Here is a 23494-nt window from a genome sequence, read left to right as displayed (position 1 = left end):
CCAACTCAGAACTACTCTTCCCGGCGGGCTCCGCGCAGGGAGGAGCCGCGGGGGAGGAGCCAGGCTCCCAGGCCCCGGAGCCGCAGGGCTGTTGGGAAATGGAGTCCGCTTCCTGTCCGGACTGCTCGCCTGGGGCCGCGCAGGCGTCACGTAAACAAACTACAGTTCCCGGCGGCCCCCGCGAGCGGCAGGTCCGGGCTAGGCTGGGGCCGGGTTCGCGGTGCTCGCCGAGGCGGCGGCGGCGGCGGCGGCGGCTGCGGCTGGAGGCGCCGGCCGGGGCCCGCGGCGGGGCCGTGACTTGTCCGGGAGGGTGGCGGGGAGGGACGCTCGGGGAAGATGGCGACGGCGGGCGCCAACGGGCCCGGCTCGGCCACGGCCGCAGCTTCCAATCCGCGCAAGTTTAGCGAAAAGATCGCGCTGCAGAAACAGCGTCAGGCCGAGGAGACGGCGGCCTTCGAGGAGGTGATGATGGACATCGGCTCTACCCGGGTGAGGGGCCGCCGGGGGAGCGGGAGCCGGGGGCGCCGTCCCGGAGCGGGAGGCGGGCGCCGCGGCGAGGGAGGCGGAGCGGGGAGGCCGCCGGCCGGGCGGCGCGGGTGGGGGTGCCGCGCGGGGCGGGAAGACTGGCGTTCGGGAGAGCCGGCGGGGGCCGCGGGGCCGGGGGGAGCCAGCGGGGGCCGTGCGGGCGGCGGCGGGCCCGGGCATCCCCGGCGGAGTGCCGGGGGACGCCCCTGCAGCATCCCCGGGGCTCGGGCGGCGGCGGGGGTGGGCACGGGCCGCCGGCGCCTCCGGCTCGGGCATCTCCTGCGGTCTGGTCCCTCTGCCCCGCTGCGCCCCTCTCGCCGCTCGGGTGCCTTCGGGAAAGGGCCCCGGGAGCGGTTTGCGCCGCCGCGCTGGGTCTCGTGGGGGCAGGAAGTCCCCTCCTGCGTCCCTTCCCTTTGCTTCCTTTTTCAAATGCTTCTTGTGGTTTCCTGACGTGAACGAAGGTGAGGTCCGGGGCTCACAGACGGCGCTTGATGTTCTGCCCTGGCCGCCGCGGAGGGGACGCAGGACTTTGAAGCTCCAGGGCGGGTCACCAGTTGGCTGTAGGTTAGGTTTGCTGAGCTCTTTAGGAAGATGGCTGCATTGTGGGTCGGTTATAAGGTGCGTCCTCGGAGGGTCGCCTGTGGGTAGGGGACATTCATTCCTGAGCAGTTCCAGAAGGAAGACACCCCAGCCCAATAGCCTGTGAAGCCCCTCTGGCCTTCGCTTCTTGCTTCCCAGGCCCCAGTAGCAGAGGGCGTCAGGGTGGGAGTCTGCCCAGCTGGCGTGCAGTCCTCGTTTAGGGACACGTTCTTCTCAGAACAGCAGGTGAGGGTACTGCCGCATCGCGTCCCTCACAGCCCCAGCGAGGAGGAGCTCCCGGGGAGAGGGTGGAACAGAAGCACCGCTGGGAGCTCTTTCTGCCCATGCGACTGGTTTGCATCGATGCCTGTGACTCTGGCTGTGCTCTTGTTTGTGTCTCCCCAACTGTTAGTTTTTCTTGTGTGTTTTCCCCTTTGGGTCTCTAGAGACCATGTGTCCTAGTTCATGGGAGTCAGAACAGAGAGCGTTAGTGGGGAAGCAGGTTGGAGGCACTGGCCACAGCTCCCTCTCAGTGCGGTGAGGGTCGTGATCCATCTGAGCAAAGACGGCTCCACTGCAGGAACTTCTGGTCGTGGTGGGGACGGAGGCAGGAATGTGGGCCGGAGCCTCCGCTTGAGGCCCTGTCCTCTGTCTGGGCTCTGACTCCCGCAGCCGCTGGGTGGGATTTTAGGGTTTGTGTGCACAAGCAGAAAGGCTGTGAGAAGCTCAGAGCTGAGGCCTCTGTCTTTTGAGCACCTTGGTTTGTCCAAACACCCCTTGTGCCCCCCCTTGCCACTGCAGATTACTTCTCTGCTGCTCATTGATGTCTAGTGGGCATACAAGGCTGGGGCTTGGTAACCCAAGAGTTTAAAGCTGGAGGTAAGGGATCTGGGGCTTAGCTTCGTGGAGAGGGCTCTGCTGAGGCCCGTACAGCCGTCCGGGCCGACGGTAACGGGAGGCAGGTGTTGGCACGCGTACTAACAGCAATCTGGAGTGGCCCAACGGTTTCCGTAGTGTCTGCTGAACTCGGTGTGCTGACCTCTTGGAACAGAAAGTTCTGATGTTGGGCTCAGCAGAGCAATGCATGGCCCCCAGAAGTTCATCAGCTGCCCTAGGTCTGTATTTTGGCTGGTTGCAGCAGGCCTCAGAAGTAGGTGTTCGCCTCCCGCAGAAGGACTTAGGATCTGTAGGATCAGCTTGCCAGACTGACGGTTGTGGCGTCTCGCTGCCGGGCCAGGTAACCTCTCCCCGAAGTGGGGATCAGGCCAGGCTGAACAGGGTTATTGCTCCCTCTATCACCCCTGGTCTCAAGGCTCCCCTGGCCATCCAGGGGCTTTTGAATGAGCTAGAAGAAGACTGCTTCTTGGTTTTGGGACTGGTTTTCCAGCGAGGAGAGCTGTCATTTCCCAGATGTTGTAGTTCGGGTGGTACAGGCTCTGTGTAGCTTTCCTGAGGCGGGGCAAATGGCAGAGCCTAGAAGCCTGCGCCGTCAGGAGCGGGAAGGAAGGAGGTTAGCGATAATGGTTCTGTGGCCTCCCCCTGTGGCCGTCCCCTCGTGTTCCAGTTAGTCCTGGCGCACTGGGAAGGGAAAGCGGAGGTGCCTAATGGGCCCCCTTCCCGGGAGTTACCCCATGGGACTAGCTTGGGGGCTGCTGGCAACCCTTCGGGGACTCTGTTTAGACGGATGCCAACTGGGCCAGGCCCCGAGCAGAGCATCAGACCCTGCCTGACTGGGTAACTCCAGCCGTCGGCGCCGTGGATGCGGGTGGCGTGTCCCCAGCCTGGCCGGTTCTGCGGTTCCTGGCACCTCTCCTCCCGGCACCAGCGGGACAGCATGCCGTGGAGACAGATGGCACAGGAGCAGTGGTCAGAAGTTTCCCTGACACTCCCGCTTGTCCTCCCTCTCAGTTACAGGCCCAGAAGCTGCGCCTGGCCTACACAAGGAGCTCCCACTACGGCGGTTCTCTGCCTAATGTCAACCAGATTGGCTGTGGGCTGGCTGAGTTCCAGGTAAGTGGACACCGGCCCAGGGGGAGCATGGGCTCTCGGGCGACCTCCCCTGCTGACCTACCTGTCTCTTCCGGCAGAGCCCCCTCCACTCGCCTCTGGATTCGTCTCGGGGCACTCGGCATCACGGGCTGGTGGAACGAGTGCAGCGAGACCCCCGAAGAATGGTGTCCCCGCTCCGCCGCTACCCCCGCCACATATCCTTCATGGGGGATGGGGGCAGGCGGGGGAGGAGATGGGGTTTTGCGGGAACTCATGGGAGGGAGGGGTTCTGTGTGCGGTTCGGTCCTGTCCGTTCCGGGCCTCCCAGAAAAGCCACCGTTCGGCCCGTGTGACCGCGATGGCGCCTTTGATGGGGGACATATGTCTCCTGCCGAAGGGGGTCTGGTCCCCTCTTCACATTTTGCCTCCCCTTTCTCTTGGTAGCTTTTGGTTTTGGAGACGTTCATTGCCCTGCTTCCCATGCCCCATCCCGTTACTCTTCCTTGTTCTTCCAGCTCTGCTGGGCCTGGTTCCCTTTTCTCTTGCATTCTTTGGCCCTGGCATTGCCCCTCACGGAAGAGGAGGAGGGAGGTGCTCGCTTCTCTGAACAGCTCGTCCACCTCCTCCAGTGTCCTGCACTTCTCTGGTCTCTGTGCCCTCTGTCCCCTCCTCCCTTTCTCCTTAACTGGTGCTGCTCACGTCGACAGCTCTCCCTATGGTCCTGCCTACTTGTCTCCTCCCCCGGAGTCTAGCTGGCGGAGGTCAGTGTCTAGGGCAGACAGCATCTCCTGTCCACTCTCAGCTGTGTCTCTGGAGGGAGCTTGGCTTGGGGCTAGGCTTGCTGGTCCAGGCTTTGAACACTCCCTCCTCCAGGACAGCTGGCTGGGAGGGGTGGGGGGGTGGGGGCAGGTGCAGTAGGTGGGTCAGAGTCCAGCCCTGGCCATGTTGACACGGGCAGCCCAGCCTCTGGGTCCAGCCAGTGCAGGACCAATGGTAACGGTGGCTGGCTGGGGTGTGTGCGTCTGGGGAGGGAGAACGGCAGCCTCTCCCCAGGGCTGGGTGCCAGGTGTGTTGGTCCGGCCCTCGGGTGTCTGAGCCTCCCTGGGCCGAGCCATCCTCAGTGCTTGTACCAGCATGGCTGCTGGGCTCCGGGATTCTTACTCAGCGGGTCCCGGCAGAGATAAGTTGAGAATTTCCAGATCTCTTAGCTTGACTGTGGGAGAGGGGTCAGGGGTCCCAGGTAGCAGAAGAACCAGGAAGGAGGCGTGGCCCTGGGCGCTCAGCCCCGTCTGTCTTCCGCTTGTGGCCTGGTCCTCCCCAACCCCATGCTTGCTCTCTGGAGTGTTGCTAGCCTTGCTCATCCCGACCTTGTATTTCCCCACAGGGCAGTACCCTGGGGCAGTTTCCCTGCGGAGAAGGGCCAGATGTTTCGACTACCGTCTGTGCTGAACAGGTGATGGCCCTGGCCGCCTCAGAGCCGCCTCTCTTATCTGTCCTGTCTGCCCACCCTCCACCCCGTTTCCTGTCCCAGCCCTGCTAGTGTTTTCCCCTGCTGAGCAGGGCCTGGGGACCAGAAACAAGGTCCCACCCAGCTCATCTCTGCACCCCCCCCGCCCCCCCCAGGACGAGTTCTGACTCTGCCCTTCACACCAGTGTGATGAACCCCAGCCCTCAGGACACTTATCCAAGCCCTGCCCCTCCCAGCATCCTGCCCAGCCGCCGTGGAGGTAAATGGCCTGGCCCCGGGCAGGGAGTGACCTGAGGAGCTTTAGTCGGAAGTCCATAGAGAAGTCCGGACTGTAGCCAACTGTCCTGCATCCTTTGTAGGTTTTCTGGATGGTGAAGTGGATTCCAAAGGTATGTGTTCCACGCCACTCGTGGGTATCGATGCCCATGCCTTTCAGGGCTGGTGTTGGGGGCTTCGTGCTGGGTCTGCTCACCTTGGTGGCTTCTGCCTTACTGACTCCTTTCCAGCCCTCTCATCGCCAGTCTTTCTCTTTCAAGTCCCTGCTATTGAGGAGAACGTGCTGGATGACAAGCATTTGCTGAAGCCATGGGATGCTAAGAAGGTCGGTGTGGCCCACTTTCCCCTTTCTTTCTGTGGGGCAGGTCTTCCTCTGTCCTCCGGAGCCCTGGCCTCCTTTCCCACATTATTCCTTCTCTCCTCAGCTGTCCTCATCCTCTTCCCGACCTCGGTCCTGTGAAGTCCCTGGAATTAAGTAGGTGCCTCTGTTAGGTTGGCCGAGGTGCTGAGGGAAATGTGGGAGGCCAGCCTCTGCCCCCTCCACGACCACTGCCCCCATCTACCCCTCTCTTCCTGTCCCCCTGCAGCATTTTCCCATCTCCCGACCAGCCTGCCAGCGTGCCTGTCCTCCCACCTGCCATGAACACGGGCGGCTCCCTACCCGACCTCACCAACCTGCACTTCCCCCCGCCACTGCCCACTCCCCTGGACCCGGAGGAGATGGTCTACCCCAGCCTGAGCGGGGGCAGCAGTACCTCCAATCTGACCCACACCATGACCCACCTCGGCATCAGCGGGGGCCTGGGCCCTGGCGCGGGCTACGATGCGCCGGGTGAGCGGCTGTCCTGGCTGGAGGGGGGACGGGGTGCTGGGGGGCTGTTCCGGGAGCCTCCTGTGACTGCCCGCGCCAGTCCTCCCCAGGAATTCTACACGGCAGGCGCGGCTTTTTCTCGAAGGGTGATGGCGGGCAGCCCCCAGGTGGGCCGTGCCGGCCTCACTGTCAGGGACAGAGCAGGGAGGACACTGTGTCGCCACTTCATAGTCTGGTTGCTGCTCTCTGTTCTGGGCAGAAAGCAGCCCAGCTCCCATCGGTAACGTTGGCATCCGTGCTTCTTGTCTGTGCCTGCAGGACTCCAGTCCCCTCTCAGCCACCCGTCCTTGCAGTCCTCCCTGAGCAATCCCAACCTCCAGGCCTCCCTGAGCGGCCCCCAGCCCCAGCTCCAGGGCTCCCACAGCCACCCCTCCCTGCCGGCGTCCTCCCTGGCCCGTCATGCACTGCCCGTCACCTCCCTGGGCCACCCCTCGCTCAGTGCCCCGGCCCTGTCCTCCTCCAATTCCTCCTCCGCTTCATCTCCCGCGCTGGGTGCCCCCACTTACCCACCTTCGACCCCCGGAACCTCCCCCCGCCACCGTCGTGTGCCCCTCAGCCCCCTGAGTTTGCCCGCGGGCCCAGCTGAAGCCAGAAGGTCCCAACAGCAGCTGCCCAAACAGTTTTCGCCAACAATGTCACCCACCTTGTCCTCCATCACTCAGGTACGCGTGGCTGCCTTCTGTCCATGTCTGTTTCCTCCTCTCTCTTCCTGCCACATGCTCCCTCCCACGTCCCTTTCTTCAGACTCCCTCTCCTCCCTCCTGTGCTTCTCGTCTCAGCTTCCTCCTTCCTCTGTCCCTCTCATTTCTGGGGTGAGCTGCTTCCTGATTCACACCCCACCCCCACCCCGTCCTGGAACAGGTGCTGTGCGGGCTGAGAGCCTCGCAGCCTCACCTGTCGGACACGGGTGCTGCCGTAAGGGTCATAGGAGCCGCATACGGGCTGTGCTTAGGCCGAGGCCAGCCAGGTGCATCCCTGCAGGTGGCAGCTTTTTCTCCCCCGCTTCTCCCCCAGCTGCTTTCCTCGTGTGTTTGTCTCTCACGCCTCCATCCTGTCCTACCCCGTCCCGTCGCTGTCCTTCTTCCACAGAGTTCATAGAGTGAGGGGCTCGCAGGTCACGGAGCCTCATCTCTTCGTGGTACAGATGAGGGCACTGCCCGGAGGGAAAGAAAGTACTTTCCGAGTTCGCTTAGCAAGTTAGGAAGAGTTGGGAGCCGAAGGAGAACCAGTGAGGGCTCTTTCCTCAGTGCCCAGCTGCGTGGCAACCCCCGCCCCCTTCTGTCGGCCGCTGCCCTTCCCAGGGATGGGTGCTGGAGGAAGGACTTCAGCCAGGCCAGCCGGGGCTCTGCTCCCTTGCAGCCTGGATCAAGCCTGACCTCCCTCCCTCCTTCCTGCTCTCCCTGTGTCTGCCCTCGAGTCCACGGGGCGCACACCTGCGGCGGGGGGTGGGGGGACGGGGGGGGCCGGTGGTGGCCTCGCTCGCTTACTCTGGTCCTGATGTGCGCGGTGATTGCGGGCACCCAGCCCTGGGGTGTCCCGTGGAACGCTGGCACGTTTGTGTTGAGGATGGTTGCGGCTTCACAGGGTGGGAAACCCTGAGGGGCTCTCCTGAGGGGTAAGCTTCTCCCTCTTTCCTTGCTTCTCTTCAGGGTGTCCCCTTGGATACCAGCAAACTGCCCACTGACCAGCGGCTGCCTCCGTATCCATACAGCCCCCCCCAGTTTGCTTCTGCCCAGCCAGCCAGCCACCCCAAAGCCTCTGCAGCAGCCCGGGCTGACCTCCCGGGCCTGCTCCATGCAGCCCTCTGGGGGACAGCCCCCGGGCCGGCCACTGCACTTTGGGTCACTGTACCCGCCCAGCTCCGGTGGGCAAGGGCAGCAGTCTTACCACCGGCCAGTGAGTGACTTCGGCGTGGGGAGTGTGAGTACCCGGGTCCAAAAGCAGCGGGGAGGCCGGGGGGGGTGGGCTTAAGGGGCCCTGCCCCGCATCGCTGCTGCACACTGAATTGGCAGATCTGGGGTGGTGGGGGAGAGGCTCCGTACCCCTGGATCACAGAGCTCTGCCAGCCCGAGGCTTCTGTCTTCCTGCGTCTGACCCTCCTCCTGCCGCTGCCCCCACAGCCGGCTCTGCGCAGCGCGCGTGCTGACGCCAGCCGCCCTGACGCCTTCTCTCCCGGGCATGCCCACGCTCTGTCCCGGCAGGTACGGCGCCACACCAACTCCGGCCCGGTGCTTGCCGCTCGTGCTCTGCGTGCGACCCTCTCTCCATCTCTGCTCAGATCTCTGCAGTCAGGGGCGGGGCGTGCTTTGCTGGGCAAACGGGACGTATTTGCCAGGCAGGCAGGGTCAGTGGGACCCCCGTTCTGAAGTGCGCTCCTCGGGCCCTGTCTGTGTCTGTAGCTGGAGCAGTTCACCATGGAGAGCCCGTCAGCCAGCCTGGCGCTGGATCCCCCTGGCTTCTCTGAAGGACCTGGATTTTTAGGGGGCGAGGGGTCAGTGAGTAGCCTCCAGGACCCCCATGCCCTCAACCACCAGAACTTGACACACTGTTCCCGCCATGCCTCAGGGCCCAACGTCCTCCTCCCAGGTGAGCAGTGTGGGTGGCGGCGGGGTGCGGTAGGAGGGGAGGGTCCATTCCCCAGTGCATCAGGAGGCCTAGCGGTTGTAGAGGAGTGGACAGGCTGAGGGGCCTCACCCGTCTCCTGCCCACACAGGGGAGTCCTCCCCAGGTTTCTCCAAGGAGATCGCGGCGGCCCTGGCCGGAGTGCCTGGCTTTGAGGTGTCAGCCGTGGGGCTGGGGCTGGGGCTAGAGGAGGACCTGCGCATGGAACCGCTGGGCCTGGAAGGGCTCCACATGCTGAGCGACCCCTGTGCGCTGCTGCCCGACCCTGCTGTGGAGGACTCATTCCGCAGCGACCGGCTGCAGTGAGGGGCCTTGGCGGAGCCCCTCTTCGTGACCGTGCCCCATCACTGTCCCTTTCCTCCCTTCCCCCTGGCCAGTAGAGACTCCACTCTTCCCCCAGATCCTCTTTCTCACATGAACGAGAGATCCTAGGAATGAGAAAAAGCGAGGGGTTTGTCCAGGTGGCCCCTGAATTCTGCACAAGGGGCGGGCCTGGGGGAGCTGCAGGGAGGGCCTGAAGCACTTGTAACTTTGAACCTGAACCGTCTGTCTGGAGGTCAGAGCCTGTTGGAAGGCAGGGGGGGAAGGGGGGACCCTGAGGCGTTGGGGTGGGCAGTGCCGGCCCCTCCTCACAACTCTTCCCCCTTGCAGTGGAGGAGAGAGCCAGAGTGGATATTATTTTTTATTAAATATATTATATGTTAATAAAAAAATCATATAAACACTTGGTGTGGTTTCTACTTTTGGGGACCCAGAGGATCCCTGGGGCCAGGCCCTTGTGTCTGTTAGGCTTTCTGCATCTTCCTGTCACTGTTGTGGCTCGTGGCTTGTGGCTCGTGGCCCCAGCCTCAGAATTTGTACCTAGCGTGGAACATGGGAGTAGCGACTGGATGCGGGCTCCCCGGACAGCACGTGGGCTCTCCTGTGTGCGCCCCCCTCCTGGGCCCCGGCTGGGAGTCCGGCCAGGAGGCCACCGAGGGCTGAGCGCACAGGCTGCTGTTTCCCCGGGGAGCAGCTGGCCCCAAGGACCGCCTGGCAGAGGGAGGGTCCCCAGGAGGATTTTATGCCCCCGGTGGGTGCCGGGCAGGGCTCGGGTTGGCTCCCTCTTTCATATGGGCCTTTTAATCCCAGAGAACCTGGAAGACAAGCGGTACCTGGCCAGCCTCTGACCTCGTGCTGCGGGTCTGCGTCTGGCTTCCTCCCGGCGCCCGCATTCCCATCCCGGCCGGCTCTGTTCCGCTGTCCCTGTGTGCCAGCCGGCTTGCTCGCAGGGTCCCCAAGGGCCTTCCTCTTCCTGTCTCGGGCTGCCAGCCCTCCGACCATGGGAGCCTCTGCCCTCTGCTCTTGTCCCCGCTGCTACCCGCCGCCTCCGGGACTCGCACACCGCGCAGCGCCGCCCTCTCCTCTTCCTCTTTCCAAAGCCCCCTTTTCCGGAGAGGGAACCGAGAGCTTGTGGCCGAGGCCCGCAGGGGATGCAGGGTGCCCTAGACCTGGGAGTGGGGGCGTCGCGGGGTCGGCGCAGCCTGGGCCTCCCGGGCCCCGCGGCCTGGCGCCCGGGCGGCATGTGACCAGGCCCCGGGGCCGGCCCGGCGCCCGCCGCCTGCGTGCAGGGGGCCCTCCCGGCCGCCAGGGGTCGCACTGCAGGCGCCGGGCGGGCGCCGCGGGGTCACGGCGGGGGGGGGGGGGGGGGGGGGGGCCGCGGAGAAAGCGGGGCGCGCGGACGAGCCCGGCGCGGCGCCCCCGCCGCCTGTCCCTCCGCCCGCCGCCTGTCCCTCCGCCCGCCGCCCGGCGGGGACCGCGCTGAGCCGGGCGCCATGTCTGGGGCCGGGTAGCCCGCCGCCCGCCGCCCGCCGCCCGCCTCCGAGCCGCCCGCCCGCGGGCCGGGGAGCCGCGGGCCGGCAGGTAGGGCCGGGCGGGGGGCGGGGGGCGGGGGGCGGGGAGGGGGTGCGGGCGGGGCGGCGGGCGGCGCAGCTGGTTCCGCTTCCTCCGTAGCGGGGAAGTGAAAGCGCGGGGAGCCCGCCGGGCAGGGGCGGGCGCGCAGGTGTGCAGCGGGCGGAGGGCGCCCCCCGGCCCGCCGCCCCCTCCCCCCCGTCCGCGGCTCTCGGGCCGGGACCCGCCGCGTGTGGCCGCGCTGGGCGGGGGGGGCGGGGGGGGTGAGGGCCCGGGGGGGGGGGGGGGGGGGGGGGGGGGGCCGGGGGGGGGGGGGCGGGGAGGCGGAGGGCAGCTGTGGGCCCGCCCGGCGGTCCCCCAGCCGCACGCCCCGGGGCCGACTTCCGCCCGCGCAGCTTCCCCTCGCGGGTTTCGGGAAGTGCCCTCCCTTCCCCTCCCGAGCGCCCCGTGCCTCCGGCCCTGCGCTGCAGCCTCCCGCCGAGCTGCTCCCCAGCTTGGCGCGCCCGGGCTCTGGGGACCCCCCCCCCGGGACCCCCCGCTCTCGGGTTGGGCCATGGCGGCAGGTGAGGACACAGTTCGCGGAGGCCCGTGGGGCGCCCGGCTCCCTCCCTGCGCCCTGCGAACGAGGGCGGATGGCCGGACTGCCTCCCGCGGCGGCTTCGACCTAACTTCAGGATCCTGGAGGTGGGAGGGCGCTGGGCTTTTTGTCGGGTTAGTGGTCAGGGGAGGAATAAGGAAACTTGAGTCTGGGGAAGAGACACGAAAACTTGGGTCTTGTGGGCCTTCCTGGGAACCCGTGGGGTCCTCCTGAAAACCCAGAGGTGCGCTCTTTAAGAACCGTAGCTGGACCGAGAGGTTCTGATGATGTCATCAGTAGAGTGGGAGGGCCAGAAACCCTTCAAACAGACTGTCAGGTTGGCCTGACGTCACTGCAGGCCATTACAGAGAAGACTGTGGTCCCCGCCGCCAGGAGTTTAGGCCGGGTGGGCCCTTTAAAGGGATTAGGGGAGCCATGTGGGGTCAGAGCCCAGGGCAGCTGTGGGCATTGAGGCGGAGCTGGGCTTGGGCCAGTGCCACCCGGAGGGAGGGTCCTGGCCTCCTTAATTGCCTGGTGATGTCACAGGCGGGATAGCTCAGGGTTGGCCGACCACCACTGACCCTCCCCTCCCCTTGGAAGGACTGAGGAGAGGAGGGAGCAGAGGGTGGCCCCTTGGTCGCCTCCCTTGCTTCTTCACATCTCCTCCCCCACACCGTTCCAGATGCCGTGAGTGAGGTGGGGGCCATGGCGGAGGAGCGGCCCCCCCGGCTGGTGGATTACTTCGTGGTGGCTGGGCTTGCAGGGAACGGAGCACCCATCCCGGAGGAGACTTGTGTCCCCGAATCTAGTGGGCCCCTGCGTGCTCCCCGGCCAGCAGATCCCATCACGGACGTGGCAGTCATTGCCAGGGCGCTGGGCGAGGAGGTGCCACAGGGCTACACCTGCATCCAGGCCTCGGCCGGGGGCCACCCCTTGGAACTCAGTGCTGGCCTCCTGGGGGGAACTCAGCCCGTCATCTGCTACCGCAGGGGCCGTGACAAGCCCCCCCTCGTTGAGCTGGGGTGCGTGTCCCTCCTGTGTGGGCACCAGGGGAGGTGGGGAGAGGCAGGGGCTGGGGTGCGGGCAGGAAGAGAGCCGGCCGAAGACAGGGAGCAGGGGTAGGTGGATGCACCCGGTCCGTACATGGAGTCGGGCTGTGGACCAGTGTGGCTGCTGGCTAGCTGTGGGATCCGGGGCCAGGTCTTGAGCCCCTCTGGGGAAGGGAAGGAACACTGCCCCATAGGGTGGTTGAGAAGATTGAAGGAGGCTATCCGCACACGGGACTTGGCTCGGAGTCTGTAAGTGGAAGCTTTTCCTCTCGGCGTTTACGAATGAGTAGGAGGAGAGCCACGGAAGGCTGGAGAGGGGGTTACTGAAGGAGAAGCAGAGCTGAGCTTAGAAGAGGACGGACAGGGTTCTGGAGGGCAGAGCCCTGCAGGAAGTGGGCCCTGGTGCCCGGCTTGATAGGGCCGAGGGTGCAAGGCTGGTGGGTAGGACTAGTTGGGCAGATCGGGCAGGATTGGGGTCTTTCTCCTCTGCCCTGAGACCTTGATGTCTGTGCCTGCTCTCTGTGTCCAGGGTCCTGTATGAAGGGAAGGAACGACCCAAGCCTGGCTTCCAGGTGCTGGACACGACCCCGTACAGCCACTCGGCCAACCTGGCCCCTCCCGGCCCTGGGCACCCCCGCACCTACCTCACTTGCCGGCGGGCAGCAGAGGGGGCGGGGCTCCATGCTCTGGGCATCACTGACCTGTGCCTGGTGCTGCCCAGCAGGGGCGAGGGCACGCCTCATACGTACTGCCGACTGGCCCGCAGCCTCAACCCTGGCATGGTGAGCAGGGCCCTGGGGCCGGGAGCAGAGGCCTGCGCGGTGCTGGTGTGGGGCTTGGGCACGGGGCACAGCAGGCACCTGCCACTGGGGCCTCTGATGCCCAGGGTGGGCCCAGAGGACTGGCTCTAGTCTTGGGAGACCAGGATTATTGGGAGGTTTTTCCTTGAAGATTTTATTTATTTATTGGGGCGGGGAGATGCGAGAGAGGGAGGAACAGAGGAAGAGGGGAGAATTTCCAGCAGGCGCCGTGCCCAGCCCAGAGCCCGACATGGGCTTGATCTCTTGACGTTGAGATCAGGACCTGAGCCAAAACCAAGAGTCGGATGCTCAGCCAGCTGAGGCACCCAGATGCCCCAGGATTATTGGGAGTTTTAAAGACAAGAGACCCCCGCAGTGTAGGTGGGCTCAGTCAATTAAGCGTCTGACTTGATCTCAGGGTCGTGAGTCCAGCCCTGTATTTTTGGGCTCTACACTGGGCATGGAGCCTACTTAAAAAATTTTTAATTTTTAAATAAAATTCAAAAGACGACAAAGGAATGGTAGAGGAGATGACACCCAGAAATCTTTGTCAGCTGTGTGTCTGTCTCTTGTCATTTCTGGGACAGTGGGGCCCAGCGGTGTACCTGTGCTACAAGGTGGGCCTGGCCAAGGCCAACACGCTGGTATACGAGGCAGGTGAGTGGCCCCTGCGTCCCTCCAAGCCTTTGGTCCTTAATGTCCCCTCTCCTGCTGCCTCTTGGCCGGTACCCTCAGTGTGCCCAGAACCCACTTCCCCGTTGCCACTCGGCCCTTCTCTGGCGTCCCCGGATCCCTCCCCTGAGTCTGATCGACCCTCCTCCTTTCGGTCCGTCCCCACACCCCTCTGCTGGGGGCGCAGAGCTGCTGGGTCGCTACCCAGAGGAGGACAACGAGGCGTTCCCACTGCCCGAGTCTGTGCCCGTCTTCTGCCTGCCCATGGGAGCCACTGTTGAGTGCTGGCCTGCCCAGACCAAGTACCCCGTGCCCGTCTTCTCCACCTTCGTGCTCACGGGCGCGGCGGGTGACAAGGTGGGTGTGCCGAGTGTGCTGAGGGGTCCCGCCCCGCCGAGCCCGCCTCACGGCTTCTCTTCCCCGCCCCGCCTCATCCCCAGGTGTACGGCGCCGCCCTGCAGTTCTACGAGGCCTTCCCGAGGGCCCGGCTGTCGGAGCGCCAGGCGCGGGCTCTGGGCCTGCTGAGCGCGGTGGAGCGGGGCCGGCCGCTGGGGGGCCGGGCGGTGCGCAGCCGCCGCGCCATCGCCGTGCTGTCGCGCTGGCCCGCCTTCCCCGCCTTCCGCGCCTTCCTCACCTTCCTCTACCGCTACTCCGTCTCGGGCCCCCACCGCCTGCCCCTGGAAGCGTGAGCACGGCGGCCAGGCTGCTGGGAGGGGTCGAGAGGGAGGGCTGGCGGCCCGGGGCAGTGGGAGAGGGTGGGTGGGAGCTCGGGCCGGTGTGCACCGCAGTGCAGACAGGGTTGTGGGTTTGTGCAGGGTGGGGAAGGAGGAGGCCACTGCCTGAGGGGTGAGCGAGGCCTGGAATCGGGAGGGACTGTGCTCCAAGCTGGGGGGTATGAGGTTCTCATGGGCGAAGCCGGGGGTGGGGGGGGGGACAGGGAGAGAGAACTGGGGAGTCTGCCTCTGACCCGCAGCCCTGTCACCCGCCGGGCCCGTGCGCACGTCCTTCACAACGTGCCCTTCCCTTCCCCACAGAGACCCCGCATCCTGGTGCAGGTGTGAGCCTAGGCCCGGCGGGGGGGAGGAAGGAGGTGGGGGGCCTTCCTCCTTCTGACCTGCTGCTCCTCTGCCTCCCAGATGTCTCCCTATGACAACCTGCTCCTCTGCCAGCCCGTATCCTCACCCCTGCCCCTCAGGTATGTGCCCCGGGGGAGGGTGCCGTGATGACCAAGGACCTGGTAGGTGCCAGGCAGGTGGGCACAGGCCAGGCCCCAGTGGCCTCTGCGCCTGGTGTCTGGGGAGGGGTCTCCAGGGCCCCTGGTGACCCCCCTCCTGGCACCCCCGCAGTGGTGCAAGCTTCCTGCAGCTGCTGCAAAGCCTGGGCCCTGAGCTGGCCATCACGCTGCTGCTGGCCGTGCTCACAGAGCACAAGCTCCTGGTCCATTCACTGCGGCCAGACCTACTCACCAGCGTCTGCGAGGCCCTGGTCTCCGTGAGTGCCACCCCATCGGGCCCTCCCTCCTCGGGGGGTTCCCACCTGTGCATCACCCCAATCACTCCTGGCCCGACTCTACTTCCTCTTGCTTCCGCGGGGGCGTGGGTGGGGGTGTCCCTCGGCCTCCTCCTTGGGCACGGTCTCCATTCAGCAGGAGTCTGGGGCTGTTCTCCGATCCCCACCCTGGCCCGTGCCCCACCTCCCTCCTGCGCCCCCTCAGCCACCCCAGGCCCCTGCTCACTGGTCCTCCTTCCCTGGTGCCCCAGATGACCTTCCCACTGCACTGGCAGTGCCCCTACATCCCGCTGTGCCCGCTGGTGCTGGCAGATGTGCTGAGCGCCCCCGTGCCCTTCATCGTGGGGATCCACTCTAGCTACTTCGATCTGCATGACCCACCTGCTGACGTCATCTGTGTCGATCTTGACACCAACACGCTCTTCCAGTAAGAGGGCTGGGCCTCCCTCAGGGCTGGTGTGAGCCACGCCACATGCACACAGAACCTTCGGCGAGCCCCGGGGAGGCTGGCGAGCAGCCCCACAGCCTCTTCTTCTCTCTGCGTATCTCACAGGACCGAGGAGAAGAAGCCCCTGTCCCCTCGGACCCTGCCCCGCAAGCCCTACAAGGTTCTGCTGGCCACCCTGACAAGCCTGTACCAGCAGCTGGACCAGAGTGAGAGCCCTGGGCTAGGGTGGGGACCGGAAACCGGCACTGACCTTGAGCCCCCAGATAGGGAGGCCTGGGGAGAGCTAGACCTTCCTTGAGGAGCTTAGAGGTATTAGGGTTTCCCCGGGAGCACTGCGTGCGCAGGGGTGGAGGGCAAACAGGCCACTGGGGTGGCTTGAAACCGTTCCCCACTGGAGATGCTGCGGTCAGTACCAGCCAGGGGGTGCCAGAGTTGGCCCTGACCCCAGCTGCCCTGGTCCCCAGCATACACTGGGCCTGAGGAGGAGGCGTCCTTGGAGTTCCTGCTGACGGACTACGAGGCAGTGTGCGGGCGCCGGGCACGGCTGGAGCGTGAGGTCCAGGGAGCCTTCCTCCGCTTCATGGCCTGTCTGCTCAAGGGCTACCGGGACTTCCTGCGCCCGCTCACCCAGGCCCCCTCCGAGGGGGCTCGGGATGTCGACAACCTCTTTTTCCTGCAGGGTAGGGAGGCCTGTCTCTGCGTGGGGAGCTGGCGGGGGAGGGGTGCTGGGCTCCGGGCAGCGGGCGCAATGGGCAGTGTTAGAGGCACCGGCCGCATGCTTGCCTCTGGGCTTGGAGTTGGGGCGCCGAGATACACCAGCACTGCCCTGCCCTCTGGGGGCCCAGGGCTTGGAGTGCAGTGCCCCTGCGGCCAAACTCTCCCTGGGGACCTGACCTCAGGGACCCCGGTCTGAGGCCCTGGGTGCAGACGGATGGAAGGGTGGGCCCCGCGGGACTGGTGCTCTGTACCCGCAGGCGTCCTGCCTAAGGAGCCCAAGAGAGGCCGGTGGGCTGTGGCCCTGATGGGGCCTGCTGACCCCCGCGACGCCCCCCGCCCCTCTAGGCTTCCTCAGATCCCGGGAGCGCTCCAGCCACAAGCTGTACTGCCAGCTGCTGCGCACACAGATGTTCTCGCAGTTCATCGAGGAGTGCTCCTTCGGCTCCGCTCGGCACGCTGCCCTTGAGTTCTTCGACTCCTGCGTCGACAAGGTATTGGGCGCCGTCCGCCCTGTGTGCACCCTGCTGCTGCTCCGAGCACTGGACCCTGGCCCGCGCCGGGTGCCCCCCGCCACAGTTACACGGTGCACACAGCTGGCTTCGCAGACACACCGGCCACGCGTGCCCGCCGCCCGCCCCCAGTGGTATCTTGGGGGCCTCGGGGGCGCCCGGGCCCACGTGCTCCTTCCCCATCACGGTGCTGCCGGGCGATGCCATGTCCTGGACGGCCGGGAGTGGCGCTCACTGTGCCTGCCGCCCTGACGCTTGCCCTCACCATCCTGTGGCAGGTCCACCCAGAGCAGGAGAAGCCTGAGCTGACGCCCTTGGTGGAGCTGGAGGAGCTGTCCGGGAGTGAGCTCACGGTCTTCATCACACCCCCCGAGGAGCCTGCAGCGCCAGAGGGCGGCGAACCGCCCCCACAGTACTGGTGAGAGCCTCTTGCTCCCCTGCGGCTGCCCTCGCCTTGGTGGTCGCTGCTATTGCCTCTTTCTGCCCCCGCAGCTACGACGGGTTCCCAGAGCTGCGGCCTGAGCTGTTCGAGTCCCTGCGGGAGCAGCCCGGGGCGCTTCCCGTGCCCGGCCCAGCCCGTAGCGCGCCCAGCAGCCCTGCCCCTCGCCGGACCAAACAGGTGATCAGGACGTGGGCCCCGCACAGGCACCTAACTTGGGCCGTTTTTTCAGCTGTGAGGCAGACCTGAGGGTGGCTGCGCTATTATTAGCAGGTTTCAGTGAGCCTGGCCCGTAAGACGTTAGCTGCTGGCACTGCCGTCGTTGCCACCACTTTCATCTTCCAAGCTCTGGAAGCTGGGGCCCCGTCCACGCTTGAGAGCTGGGCGTCTCTGCCTGGGGCCTCGGGACCAAACCCTGGGTGCAGCGTCCGTCCTGCCCCCTCGGAGCCCAGGCCCTGCCTCGGGGAGGGGGCTGCGTCTCCCCCACCGTTCTGAGACATGCCGTGGCCTGGCACGGTCCTTACCCAGGTGTGCCCCGCCCCATCCAGGAGATGAAGGTGGCCCAGCGGACAGCGCAGAAGTCAGCAGCCGTGCCGGAGCTGTGGGCCCGGTGCCTGCTGGGACACTGCTACGGACTGTGGTTCCTGTGTCTGCCAGCCTATGTGCGCTCGGCGCCCTCCCGCGTACAGGCCCTGCACACGGCCTACCACGTGCTGCGCCAGATGGAGAGCCGCAAGGTGGTGCTGCCTGATGAGGTGGGGGGCCTGTGCGGCTGCGGGTGGGGAGGGAGGCTGCCAGGGCGCTGGGGTAGGGGGAGCGGGCCCAGTGAGGTCTGTGGGGACCGAGGGAGGCTGAGACCTGGGAGCTGGGTGGGCGGGCGGTGGCAGAGGAGGCTGCTACCCGGGGGGCTGGGGGGGGGAGAAGAGGGTGCTGGGCCCGGGGTGGGGGCAGGGGAGTGGGCCCCTCACCGCGCTGTGTCCTGGCACAGGTGTGTTACCGGGTGCTGATGCAGCTGTGCTCCCATTACGGACAGCCTGTGCTGTCCGTGCGAGTCATGCTGGAGATGAGGCGGGCGGGTGTCGTGCCCAACACCATCACCTACGGCTACTACAACAAGGTTCGGGGTCTGCTTGGGGCGGGACAGTTGGCAGTGCCAGGTGTGGTATGGGGAGGGAGCTGCTCCCTGACACCCCCCCCGCCCCCTCCCCACACCCGCCCTGTGACCACTGTCAGCCCCTGTACTGGGCGCGTCCCTTCCTGCGGGCGGCTCCCTCGCTTGCCTGGGCCCGGATGAGGAGCGCGGCGCCCTCCCCACGGTAGTCCTGATGTGAGCCAGCAGTCCTGGCACCTCACACATCTGCTCTCTGTTCATCTTTTCTGCAGGCCGCCCCCCGCCCCCCGCATCTTTTCGGGGGTGGTGAGGTTGCAGAGAGTGGCTGGCTTGTCTGGTTCCATAGGGAGGAAATGAGGGAGTCAGGGCATGGAACACAGGCAGAGCAACGTTTTCTGCGTTCAGGTCCTTAACCACAATACTGAACTGGTTTTTACGTGATGAAACTCCTCGATGACCAGAAAAGTGAAAAGATCTTTCCAAAGCCATGTGCTTCCTAAGTAGCAGAGTCTGGATACAAAGTATCCACACAGCTTCTGGTTTCCTCTAGATCTCGCCCAGGTGGCCGCTGCCACCTGCCTCGTGTGGGCTTGCTCCTGGCCGAGCCATCGGCAGGATGTTTGCAGGGGAAGGTGGCCCCTGGGTGCCTGGCATCCCTGGAGCAGGCAGCGGCCACCCGGCTGCGGTCAGGGCGTGAAGTGGGCCATCTTGATGGGCACTGTGCTTGGCAGGCCGTGCTGGAAAGCAAGTGGCTGTCGGGTACACCAGGTGGGCGCCTGCGCTGGGCCAAGCTCCGGAACGTTGTCCTGGGGGCTGCTCAGTTCCGCCAGCCCTTGAGAGAACGGCGGCGGCGGCAGCAGCAGGAGCAGGAGGCGGCCGCACAAGAGGCTGGCATCGGCCGGACAGGTGGGTACGGGACTGGGCCGGGGGCAGAGCAGCCAGGCTCCGGCAGGGAGAGGTGCAGAGAGCCGGGGCTGACCCTGTGGTTGGCATCGGGGGTCCTGGGGACAGGGACACTGCAATTGGCTGGTAACGAAGGAGAGGATGTTCTGCCTGGGGGGAGCCCTCTAACCCCAGACCCACGCAAGGAGCCCTGTTTTGGGATAGGGGCTGGGCTGTCTTCTACCTGGCTGTCTTCAGCCGCGTCCCGGTCTTTCGCAGAGCCCTGCCTGGAACGGCCCTCCCCCACCCGCCCACTTCAGCGCCAGACCACCTGGGCCGGTCGAAGTTTCCGGGACCTGGCTTCCCCCGCGGGGCGCCTGGTGAAAAGCGGCAGTCTGGGCAGTGCCCGCGGGGCGCAGCCCACCGTGGAGGCTGGCGTGGCCCACAGTGAGTGTCTGCTGGAGCCATCCCCCCAGCTGGCTTCCCTTACCGCGGGGCAGGGAGAGAGGGGGAGAGCAGAGCCAGGCTGTGAGGTGATGGGGGGTGCTGCGGAAGCTGGGGGTCCTTGCCCGGGTTTCTGTCTTTTCTGCGGGCAGGGGCTGTGCTTCCCTGGGTCCCGGATGATGGGCGAGGCTCTGTTTTCTCTGGCTCGTGTCTGCCCTGCAGTGATAGAGGCCGTGGGGGTGCTGGAGCCCCGGGGTTCCCCTGTCCCCTGGCGCGATGGGAGCCTCTCGGACCTGAGCCTGACTGGTGAGGAACCGGCCCCTGGAGGCAGCCCAGAGGACTCGGGCTCAGCTCTGAGTGCCCAGTCAGCGGAAGCCCTGGAGGGGCTGAGCGGGCGGGCGCCCAAGGCTGGCGGGAGTCAGGAGGAGGCCAGCACCCCACGACGAGGGCTGGGCGCCCGCCTACAGCAACTGCTCACTCCTTCCCGCCGCTCCCCTGCCTCTCGCACTACGCCCCCTGAGCTGCCCCCTGAGCTGCCGCCTCCGGCCCGCCGCAGCCCGATGGACAGTCTCCTGCGCCCCCGGGAGCGGCCTGGATCCACCGCGTCCGAGGTAACCTGCGAGGGGCAGGGCCAGAGGTCTGGAGACAGAGCCCAGAAGGGGGGGGCGGTGCCCGCTGAGTGCCCCTCTCCTGCCGTGGCAGAGCTCCGCCTCTCTGGACAGCGAGTGGGACCTCTCCGAGCCTTCCATCAGCAGCCTGGGCCTGCGTCGGTCCTCGGAGCGCCTCAGCGACACCCCTGGGTCCTCGCAGCCACCTTCCCTGGAAGTGAGAAGAGCCCCTTCTGCACAGATGGGCCCCACACCCATGTGCAGGCTCCCCCCACCTTCCCTCTGGCGAGGCAGAGGCTGGGGCAGGTGGACAGAGCCTGGGCTCCTGAGCCTGGGGCGGGGGCTCTTCTCGCCCGCAGATCCTGCTTTCCAGCTGCTCCTTGTGCCGCGCCTGTGACTCGCTGGTGTACGATGAGGAGATCATGGCTGGCTGGGCGCCCGACGACTCCAACCTCAACACAGTGTGCCCCTTCTGTGCCTGCCCCTTTGTGCCCCTGCTCAGCGTCCAAACCCTTGACTCCCGACCCAGGTGCCCAAAGGAGGGAAAGTATTATGGGCGGGACTTGGAGGCAGGAGTTCTGGGGCTGACCCCCGTTATCCCCCTGCAGTGCCCCCAGCCCCAAGCCTGTCCCTGCTGGTGCCAGTAGCAGCAAAGATGCTCCCGTCCCTGGGGGCCCAGGCCCCGTGCTCAGTGACCGCAGGCTCTGCCTTGCCCTGGATGAGCCCCAGCTGTGCAACGGGCACACAGGGGTAAGGGCTGGGCCAGAGGAGAATGGTGGGGGTCCGTGTGTGTTGCCCGGCGGTGGTGGGGTGCGATGGGCATCGAGGTATGGGGCATCTTGGGAGCTGCGGCCTGTGGTGGTTTGGTGGGAAGCAGGGTTCTGGGGATGGGACCGTCCTCCCTCTTTATGCCCAACAGGCTGCCTCCCGGCGGGTCGATGGGGGTGCCTGGGCGTACCTGAGTCCCCTGGTGCTTCGTAAGGAACTGGAGTCGCTGGTGGAAAATGAGGGCAGTGAGGTGCTGGCCTTGCCTGAGCTGCCTGCTGCCCATCCCATTATCTTCTGGAACCTTCTGTGGTATTTCCAGCGGCTGCGTCTGCCCAGTATTCTGCCATGCCTGGTGCTGGCCTCCTGTGATGGCCCCCCACCTTTGCAGGTCAGTGCCTTCCCGTGGCCCCTGCTGGTGCTTGCTGGGTGTTGCGCACCTCTCCTCTGGGTCTGCCCCTCGGGCCCTGCAGAGCGAGTCACAGGCCTGGGCTGACCCCTCGGAGAAACCGAGCCTCCGTTTTCTCATTTGTAGAACAGCCTAAGTGCCCAGGCTCATTCGATGCCCGTGTAGTGCCTGGTTCCTACCCAGTGACTCCCTGACGGTGGTGTCATTCCACCATTTACTGAGCACCTTTCAGGCTCTGGGCAGCTTTTAGGGACAAGGGATGCAGCAGCTCCAGGACCAAGTGTGTGCCTTGGAGAGCTCGCACTCCCCTGGGGGCCCGAGGGCTCCTCTCCCTCTTCCTTTTGGCTCTAGCCTGCAGCGTCCCTTTGCGTCCTGGAGCTCCGCCACCGCCACCGCTCTGTTTCCAGCCCTCTGCCAGCCGGCCCCTGAGCCTGCCCCCTGTCTCGGCCCCTGCAGGCCCCGCCTCCCTGGCTGACGCCCGACCCAGCGGCTGTGCAGGTGCGGCTGCTGTGGGACGTCCTGACCCCCGATCCCAGCAGCTGCCCACCTCTCTACGTGCTCTGGAGGGTCCACAGTGAGTCTGGTGTCCGGCCTAGGCTGGGAAAGGGTGGGTGATGCCCGCAGGGCGCAGTGATCTGGCTGCTTCCCTTTCTCTCACCCAGGCCAGATCCCGCAGCGGGTGGTATGGCCCGGCCCCATCCCTGCAGCCCTCGGCCTGGAGCTGCTGGAGGCCGTGTTGCGCCACGTGGGTCTCAATGAGGTGCATAAGGCTGTGGGGCTCCTGCTGGAGACTTTAGGACCGCCTCCCAGTGGTCTGCACTTGCAGAGGTACGGTGCTACCATCTGGGAGGTCCCTGGCCTGTCCCCGGCTCCGTACCCCCTTTCTCTCACTCGTACCCTCTGCCTCCACTCCAGGGGCATCTACCGTGAGATCTTATTCCTGACAATGGCTGCTCTGGGCAAGGACCATGTGGACATCGGTGAGGGAGCAGGCAGGGGGCTGGGGAGTTTAAAAGTATCTGGGGCCCGGTGTTGGGAGGTTAGAATTGTAATCTGTTGCCCTGCCTGCTTCCACTCTCTTTCCTAGGGGCCTTTGACAAGAAGTATAAGTCCGCCTTTAACAAGCTGGCCAGCAGCATGGGCAAGGAGGAGCTGAGGCAGCGACGGGCACAGATGCCCACCCCAAAGGCCATTGATTGTCGCAAGTGTTTTGGAGCACCTCTGGAATGCTAGGGACCCTTAAGCTCTCCTCTCCAGCCTGGGGTGGGGAGGTGAGGGAGAACGGATTCTAGAGATACCCTGCTTTCCTACTCCTTTTGTAGAGGAGTTGGGACCGGGCTGGGAAGCAGGCCCAGCCTTAGGCTCCGAATGTGGGCAGCAAGAAGAGGGACCCACTGTTAGCAAAAGTCATAGTCCCCCTATCTCCAGCCTGCCCAGTATGCTCATGCTGATATTGTATGAGGCCTGGCGGGAGTTGGCACAGCTCTGTTTCTCTCCAGGTTATACCAGGAACTCTCCTCCAGGGTACCCACCGATCTGCACTGCCCTGGACATTATCTAAGTTTTTGTTTTAAAAAACAACTGGAAAGGTACAGAGCTACTGAGCCTTTGCCCTGAATGAGAGGGAGGGATGTCATTCTCCGCTAGTGATGGTCCTTCCTCCTTGGAACTGCTGAAGTAGCCCAAAGCTCTCCGTCAGATCTTCCCACCTTAGTGTTTGCGTTTTCAGTTATTTATTCTGGAACCACCGCTCCTTGCTTATGAGGTTCCTAGGGATGATGAAAAAGAAGGGAAGCGGGGCACCATGGTTCAGTGGTTCATAGCTCCTATAAAGTCAGGAGAGAGCTAGAGGAGCCCCATACTCCCCTCAGGAACAGCCAGGCCTGTCCAGTCCTAACCCTTCCCATCTCCTCTGCTGTGGGGAATGCCTCGCCCGCCCAGGGCCCTGGCTGCGCAGTAAGGATTGTTCCTTGCGAAGTTTTGTTGGATGTAAATAGAGTAAAAGCTGCTTGTCTTTTTCCTTCTGCCTCCTGTTCCCTGGGTCTGGGATAACGGCAGGGGATGCTGCTCTCTTTCCCCGGGCCGCACGTCCTTTCCACCTTCCCATTCCTTGCAGCCTCAGGCATGCTCTGCTTTCCTGGACCCGGGCTGGTCCTGGCCCTGGGGGGCTCGGGGCACTCTCGGAGCAGGAGAGGAGTGAGTCCGGTGCTGCCTATGGTGGTGCCAGTCTGTGTGGCGCTTCCGGCCCTCCCACACAATCACCCCCTTGTCCCTCATTTGTACCCCACACAAAGGCTCCATTCTCTGGGGGCCTTGAGCTCATCTCTGCCTTCTT

The 23494-nt window shown here is 65.2% G+C and overlaps 2 protein-coding genes across 3 annotated transcripts; both read left to right on the top strand.

Annotated features, from left to right (window-relative positions):
* Positions 1-284: 284 nt before the first annotated feature.
* On the top strand, positions 285-9031 carry LOC111138927 (CREB regulated transcription coactivator 2). The gene is given in 15 exon segments (XM_022490927.1): positions 285-489; positions 3013-3114; positions 3192-3308; positions 3793-3854; positions 4478-4546; positions 4717-4820; positions 4921-4950; positions 5098-5162; positions 5263-5312; positions 5425-5669; positions 5967-6370; positions 7358-7420; positions 7422-7628; positions 8108-8294; positions 8422-9031. Coding segments are annotated over 15 exon segments (2073 nt in total). The 5' UTR covers positions 285-336; the 3' UTR covers positions 8637-9031.
* A 1530-nt stretch (positions 9032-10561) lies between these two features.
* Positions 10562-23179, top strand: LOC111138868 (DENN domain containing 4B). Of its 2 annotated transcripts, XM_022490801.1 has the most exons (28): positions 10562-10783; positions 11480-11819; positions 12376-12628; positions 13234-13303; positions 13506-13675; positions 13759-14003; positions 14292-14373; positions 14455-14513; positions 14665-14809; positions 15079-15254; positions 15381-15481; positions 15740-15955; positions 16338-16483; positions 16780-16919; positions 16994-17120; positions 17489-17695; positions 17929-18057; positions 18783-18957; positions 19213-19380; positions 19600-19988; positions 20080-20202; positions 20345-20514; positions 20594-20735; positions 20905-21141; positions 21616-21733; positions 21822-21987; positions 22075-22139; positions 22247-23179. In XM_022490801.1, the coding sequence occupies exons 1-28, from the start codon at positions 10774-10776 to the stop codon at positions 22390-22392; spliced, it is 4515 nt and encodes a 1504-aa protein (XP_022346509.1). In that variant the 5' UTR covers positions 10562-10773; the 3' UTR covers positions 22393-23179. The 2 variants fall into 2 exon arrangements, with proteins under 2 accessions (XP_022346509.1, XP_022346510.1); XM_022490802.1 differs by lacking the exon at positions 13759-14003 and having other exon boundaries at positions 14353-14373.
* Positions 23180-23494: the final 315 nt, after the last annotated feature.

The sequence above is a fragment of the Enhydra lutris genome, unplaced genomic scaffold, assembly GCF_002288905.1.
Source record: "Enhydra lutris kenyoni isolate GAN:26980312 unplaced genomic scaffold, ASM228890v2 scaffoldscaffold94, whole genome shotgun sequence".
In the NCBI taxonomy this organism is placed as follows: Eukaryota; Metazoa; Chordata; class Mammalia; order Carnivora; family Mustelidae; genus Enhydra; species Enhydra lutris.
This window is presented reverse-complemented; position numbering and strand designations above follow the sequence as displayed.